Here is a 7630-nt window from a genome sequence, read left to right on the forward strand (position 1 = left end):
TAATGATAAGGACAAACTAAAGGGTAAAGTGAATAGTACCATGATTGACTTTTTAGTGTAAAAATGTGGTTTTTCGTTAAAATGAACAGTACCGGGTGCTTTTCGTTAAAGTTCCCTAGATTATATCCGTCATTGTGGATGAGTTGCGCATAGAGGTTTCAGGGCTTCTTGTGAGGGAAGTTCTGTTTGAAATTTTGAAACGGATAAATTATGGGAGTAAAATTACAAGCACACAGCAAACACTATTTGCGGATTGTGAAGAGTTCAAAGCAATGTAATGTATTACATTTTATTTTTCGGATTTCAGTGCAATTGCAATCTCATACAACATCTTTCAAACATTTCAATCTCACACACAAAGTTTTATTTTGTTGCAATTTTATACATACGTTAGTTAAACCGTTAGTTTGACTGTTAAGTAATAACGTGACAAATGCATAACCCACATATTTGATGACGTGACATATAAAAAATAATTGGTTATCAAAGACAAATAAAAAGGGGCCCACCCCTCTTCTCCCACCCGAGACCTCCATCACCATCTCCTTGTATCTCCAATGCATGTACGGTGTTCACAGTTGTGTGCAATGCTGCTGCATTTTCTCCCATTTCTCATCACACAACCGCCCCAAATCCCTCTCACTCTTCCTCTGGTCACAGATGATAAAACCCGATCTGAAATTCGAAACCCAAAACCCAGTTGCATGTTCGAGTTCTGGAGCTCAATTCGAAGGACCAAGTTGGAAACTTTCCCGGAAACCCACAGGGGATTGATAAATCGTGGCGTTTTCTGAATTGGGTTTCTGGAGATTACTCTGTTTGACCATTTTCTCGGAAAAGCTCGGGACTTTTTCTTCAGCTGACTTCTCTTTCCTCCGTGTTCTTCGCGCTACTAAGTTTGAATGTGAAAAATCCTCCACCACCACCCATCCCATAGAACCACCATGTCAATCCTCCCCCTCCCAATCCCTACACCCCCATTCCCAAATTTTCCAAATTTCTTCCGATTCTTCGTCTTCCCAAATCTCCCTAAAATTTTCTCTCAATCCGAAAATAAAAAACCCTCTGAAAATGTGTCACACATTTGTCACGTCGTCATTTAACATTAAACTAACGATTTAGCTAACAAATATGTGAAACTGTGACAAAATAAAAGTTCTGTGTATGAGATCGAAATATTCTATAAATATTTTATGAAGTTACAATTACACCCAAACTTGAAGGAGTAAAATATAATTTATCCAATATTTTATAAAAATCTGTAATATTTTACAAGATTTGATCAACCATAAAAAAAAAAGACAAAATAATAAAATACCAAGACGGGACAAAAAAAACAGTAAAAACTAAAAAGAATATTCGCCTTCTAGATCTAGAGTTTACAAGGGTCGGTCAAAAAATGAGTTAACAGACCGAGTCAACATCCAAACCCAATCAGTCAACGTGTCAATCGCTCACTGCATCCGCCGACTCCGCCTGTCTCCGCTGTGTATATCGTGATTTATACTATCCCCCAAAAACGTCTTCGCCGCGTCCAAGCTCGGGAAATAAGTCGGCTCCAGAAATATCCGACTCAGCGAGTCACAGGTCTCCGGACTCACCACAACTCGGTTCCCCTTCGCCTCCAAGCTCCCCATCAACACCACCAGCACCTGCTTGTACGCGTAGTAGAAACGCTTCAGCGCCGACTCCATCGCCTGAAGCGCCTGCAGCACGTGGATCTTCTCCGAGCCGGAGTCGGAGTCCGAACCGGCCTTCTTCTCCGAGTACAGCCTCATCGCCGCCTCCTGAATCCGGGGCCCACCCTTGGGGTCCACCTCAACCCCCAATATGAACGGCACCTTATGCCTTAGTTCCTTGCAGAGCTTCGTCACCTCCACGAGCGCCTTCGATCTGAAGCAAAACGACTCCGTATCGTCCACCGTCTTGATCTGCAGCTGATTCTTCAGCCTCAAAAAATCGGCCGGGTCCATCAGAAGGTGGAGATCCTCTATCTCCGCCAGGAGCTTCCATATCCGTTCGATCACGTAACAGTCGCTCGCAGCCTTTTCGAAGTCTCCAGATTCGATGCGGCTCGTTACGCGCTTGAGAAGCTCCCGGCAAACGTGGACCCACGACTCGAGGACCTGGTGCGTGGCGTACACCGTCTGGTTCTCGTAGCTGTCGACGTGGGGGTCGTACGGGCTCTTCCTCAGCGTATGCAGCTCGCTCGGCTTGCAAACGGCGTCGTAATCCAGGTTCGGTTTCCCGGCGAGGTTCGGCTCACCCAGACCCAGCGAGTACGGACAGCTCCTCATCTCGCACTCGATCGAGTACAAGATCTTCTGCGCCATCCCTTCCGATTTCTGCCACGTGGCTAGCCGTGGCAGCAAACTGGCCTCGCTGATGCGGCTCACCACCGTGTGCTCCCCCGAACTCCACACCTCCGCCATGCTCCCGTCGCGGGCAAGCTCCCCATTCGACGTGCTGAGATCGACGATCGGCGCCATTCCACGCGTCTCGCTGTCTTCCTCTTCGTCCTCGATCAACATGGCGATGAGCTGTATCTGGCTGGTAGTGAGCGACTCGAGCCGGCGCTTCCACTCGCGCCGGTTCGAATACGGTCTAGGATCGGACAAAACAGTCGAGACGAACCGGAACGTGATTTCGAGAGCTTGGAGAGCCGGTTTGAGAATCGACTCGTTCTTCCAAGAGGGGAAGTCGTGGGAGCTCCAGAGCTGTCGGAGCTCCGGGAGGCGGAGGTACTGCTCGTAGGTGGAGCAGGACATATCGGAGGCGGCCGAAATATCGGTCTGGACTTGGGAGGCGGCGCGAAACGAACCGGGAACCGAAACGTGGAGCTTGTTGGAGAGCTTGGGGGATTTACTGGGCATGTTGGAGGAGATGATCTTTGCCTTCCAATCTAAATCAACCATTTTTCAGAAGAGAAACCGTCTTTGAAAATGTTTTTATGTTTTTGAGAATTTGTGGATTTAGGATCTGAGTTGCGTTTGAACTGGATGAGGAGAGGAAACGGGTATTTATAGGGCAGAGGAAATTGAAGAGAAGAAAAGGCGTGTGGAATAAATGGGCATGAAGAATGAGGAATTTGAAAGTCCTGGTTTTGAAAACTAAATTACAAAAAAAAAAAAAAAGGTCGGTTTTTAATATTTTTGTTTTGTGGGCACATGAAGCTTATCCATATCACCTAATGACTAACCCGTTACCAATACGGTGTGTCCGTAGCAGCGTAGCTTCTTAACAACCAAACGAATATTAAATAAAAATACAAAAACAAAATAAAAAAAGGAAAAAAGTCGGTTTAATTTTTAACTGTATTCCGCTATTAGTATTACATTGGGTTGTGTTTTTTCACGGTAATATTTTTGCTCATCATTTTTAAGTAATGGTAATACTCATTACTTTATTTATTATCGTTAGATAAATTTAATTTTCGATATTTGTGTGGTGGGTAGACACAAAATTTTAACATTAAATTCATCTAATGTTAATAGATAAGGTAGTAAGCAATACCACCACTTGAGGGTTGTGAGAAAAAAATACTCTTTTTTTTTTCTTTTCTCACATGTAAGTGAGAGATTTTAGTTTGAATATCGTGAATAATAAGTTCAAATTGATTATATTTCTATACCTTATTAATGGTAGACATATCGTTGTCTAAAAATAAAAACCCAAATTTAATACCATCTCGTTATGTTATTGTTTTATTTAACTATAATATGCATATTTTTTTTGTCTGTAGATATATTCTTGAAGTGAGACATATCAATCTTATGGTGTATTTTTACGGAAGTGTTATTGACATCCCAAAAATCTCATTCTACACTCCTCACAACTATATTTTTCTTTTCAAATATAGAAAGTTAAGAGTGTATAATGAGAATTTTGAAGTGCTAATAATAATTTCTTATTTTTATTATGCCTGAAATCAGTCACAGATGTAGATTGGGACTGATGTGGACCATCTAGAATTTGGAAAATGTACAAATGCAAATCTTCCAAGGAGTAAAGGACCCTCTGAATGTTTAATACGGGTCATGTTTGTGCCACCAAAATGTTTGTTGTAATCAAGTTGCGCCGACAATACTTAATAAATTCAATCATTAGACATATAAGTTGACATATGCACAATTCGATTTGGCTAGTGATAGCAAGTCCTAAGTGTTCAACAAGATGCACTTTTTTACGAGCTATACACCTGTTTCTATATAAAACTTGGACTTTTAGTACTGGAATTTTCCAAGATTCGAGTTCTGAAATTTTCACTGCCTGGAATGATAATAATATGTGATAGTGTTCGTAATGCACACAACTGCGTTCGTTTCAAATGGACCTGAAAATAGTGTGGAATGTTGAAAGTTTTACTTTAGTCAACGTTAATCGACGTCCATCTACTATCTGCTAAGCTGGCTTTAATATTGTCTTTTTTTTTTTTTTCAAATTTTCATTTGTTTTGAAAATAAACGTTTTATTTCTGTATCCAACTATACACCCAACTGTCGAATTGAATTGAGAAACTTTTAGCTTACCTTAATTGGTAACAATACCTACAATATTGATTTACGGTGATACATGTACCTTCTTTTTGTAATAGACAATTTTTTTTAGTAAAGTTTAGGCGGTGAATGGTTATTTTTCACCATCAGTATCAGGTATACTCATAATCTTAAGGTGAAAGGACTTATCCGTAGCACCTACCTGCCATTTGTAATCTTTATGTATTTACGTAGGAATTTACATATTGCGCACCAACAAGGAATGCAGACAACGAGAGTCAAACTTTGATGGGACGACACATGACAGAGCTCTTACTAAATGAGCCAACACTCGTTGGCTGTAATAGAAAATTCTCACTCCATCAAGTTTCTATATTCCCTTTCGACAAGAAAAAAAGTTTCCATATTCCCTTATATCGGCTTTGTTCTCTTTTTGAACAAAATAGGAGCGTACCCTATGAACCTTCACCATTCCCTTAAATTACTTGACTTTGGGTTGTACTGGTCAAGAATGTTAGAGAATAAGATTTCACATCCGGTCATAGATAAATAATAAATTCATAACATATGAAAGTTGCAATCTCTAACATCACCAAGGTCTTTAAAATAAAATTCAACACCCAGTAATGAACAGTTAAGTTGAGACACTATCGATATTATTGATAATGGACTTGCATAAGCCTACGAATTTATTATTGTATCAAATTAGGCTATACTTTCGACACCTCCTAAACCAGATTTACTGGCCTCAAATTTGCAGTTTGCAAAGTTTTAGATAAGTCGAATCCAATATAATATATATCATTTTATTTTTGTGGTCAATAGTTGTAGCCGAGTTGTAAAGAAGACCATTAATTTATTCGAGTTCCTTCTTTGGATGCTTGGTGGGTTGTCCCTTCTCTAAAATTGGTTGTCATCCAAAAATTCTGAGTAGAAGAAAATGTTTGTCCACATTTCTCAATTGGTCAACAAATATAAAGAAGGCGACATGAGTTTGTGGTCAGAATTTACGAAACCGTGCCCTTGTCGGTTAAGTTGGGATAGGGTTAAGTTAGGAGAAGGAACTCAAAAATCTGTCCGGACATTTCGGAAAGCAGAAAGAAAACGACTGCAGCCGACTCCCCCTAATTTTATACCACGGCCTTTTAGGCCGCCTCTTCGCATTGGATTAAAGCCAAATTAGTCTTTATAAATGCCAACGGCGTATGGAAGAGCATTCTGGATAGGATTGAACGGTCTGGACTAATTTTCTTTTGTAATTACTTGATGCTCATGTCCATATAAAGTTAGGATTCCTTTTCCGAAGACTGTGAGGAAAAAAAAAAAGAATATCCGAATTTTTCAGAAAATTATTTGTTAGGTTGGAATAAGTTTTTGAGCAACCAAATAGAGAAGTTTTTTGCTCCTCTAATAAAATTTTGTAGCATATCGGGATTATTTGTTTGGTGTAGAATTCGGAAATTGAAATTTTGCAATACATCAAAAATGGTGTCATGAAAATGTACAATTCATATATAGTGTCATGCAAGCGCGAGCTGAAGTTTTAAAAGGAAGGGGAACAACGAGAGTCAAAATTAAGCTGAAAATGTGGAGTAAGCTCATGTACCATCACACCTATAAGTCTCAACCTCATGTATGACAAAACACCTTCTAAATTCTTAATTGTAGTAGTTTCACATATTGAAGAAATCTCTAGGGTTTGAACGATGGATTTGGGTGTTTGCATGTTTTGCATTGCACTCAAAGGATTCGAACTTGCCCAATTAAAATACAACACTTGAAAGATTTGTCATTTCCAACATTGTACATTTCACATTTGGTAGTGAAAACGAAGTGGAAAAGCAAAAAGAAATATAATAAAAGCAACCAAACTGGCGGACTTTACATTTCATTTACTTTACACATACATATCCAATCCAGATGATTCATAATATTTAACCCGAAATAAACCAAGTGGCATTGCATTCTTCAATTCAAATTATGGGCATGCACTGCACGTCCATCTTCCCGTTGGGGACTGTTTGGATAACTCATAACAACAAGAGGATGCTGAAACGACTGTGACGGCGTTGCCCTCTACACTACAAACATCAATGCATTAAGGAGGACACGCTTAACCATCTTTGTTGAAAATGTGCACTAAAGATGGGGTCGCATGACCCAATTATATTGCTTGCCTCCGTATTCCTAGATGACACCAAACCATAGGTCGCCATTGTTGGCTAATCTCTCTCTTTAACTTCGACTCTTTGTCTCTTTCTCACTCCTTTTTCAAATCCAATCCAATAAACTATGAGATATTTCAGTGTCTTGGACAACTTGTTATTATACAATTGATGATACACTTTAGAAAAAAACTTTTATATAATTGTACAATGACATGTGATGTTCCGTCCTGTGTTTCAGGAACACTAAAAAATCTCTAATCCCCAAACAAGTTGGACTTGGATTGGATCAAATCCTTGGAATTGGATCCTCGTCAGATCCCCTTCCTGGGAATCCTAAGGATCAAAGCACACAGACTGTTGATAAAAAATCGTGCAGTCACAATTAAATGTTTTTCATTTTTTTAAAAGTAAAACAATCTCATTTTACATGAAAAATATAAAAAAAAGTTACGACCATACGATTATTGATCAACGGTTCATGTGCGTTGATCCATAGGATCCTCAGGAGGGATGCGGCGAGGATGCAAATCCCAAATCCCCCGCGTTTACCGCCGTCAACTTCTGCCAATCCCACCGCCTTCAACTAGCCACGCGTCCGCTACCCGCTGGCCCACCAAAGCGAGACTCAATCTAAGTGCCTTCCAACTCGGCACGCTTTTTGGTCGCCAACCAAATCACGCGGGGTTAACCATGTGAGACATGCCCCCACCTTCCGACACGTGGTGTGAAGGTCACGTGAGCTACCCACTCCACAGGTGCGCGGGACACGTGGGATCATCACAGTTGTGCGGCGGTGCCTAACAAGCCACTAGGATGCAGCCATGTTGGCCGTACAGTAGTGGTGGTGGTGGAGTTGCATGATCCGACGACGGGTGACTGTTGGGATGGGTATGGTTAGTTGGCTTAGCCGTAAGTTCTCGTGTGTGTATGGTAGTCTGATATGCCCACCCCATCAAAAGCAACCAA

The 7630-nt window shown here is 40.6% G+C and overlaps 1 protein-coding gene across 1 annotated transcript; it reads right to left on the bottom strand.

Moving 5' to 3' along the window:
- Positions 1-1156: 1156 nt before the first annotated feature.
- On the bottom strand, positions 1157-3012 carry LOC126629591 (nematode resistance protein-like HSPRO2). The gene has a single exon (XM_050299666.1). It carries the CDS (start codon positions 2913-2915, stop codon positions 1455-1457), a length of 1461 nt encoding a protein of 486 aa, XP_050155623.1. The 5' UTR covers positions 2916-3012; the 3' UTR covers positions 1157-1454.
- Positions 3013-7630: the final 4618 nt, after the last annotated feature.

Source organism: Malus sylvestris, chromosome 7 (genome assembly GCF_916048215.2).
Source record: "Malus sylvestris chromosome 7, drMalSylv7.2, whole genome shotgun sequence".
Taxonomy (NCBI): Eukaryota; Viridiplantae; Streptophyta; class Magnoliopsida; order Rosales; family Rosaceae; genus Malus; species Malus sylvestris.

Excerpts from the sequence above, each read along its gene's own strand:
- LOC126629591 (XM_050299666.1), bottom strand. The coding sequence starts at position 2,915 with ATGGTTGATTTAGATTGGAAGGCAAAGATCATCTCCTCCAACATGCCC.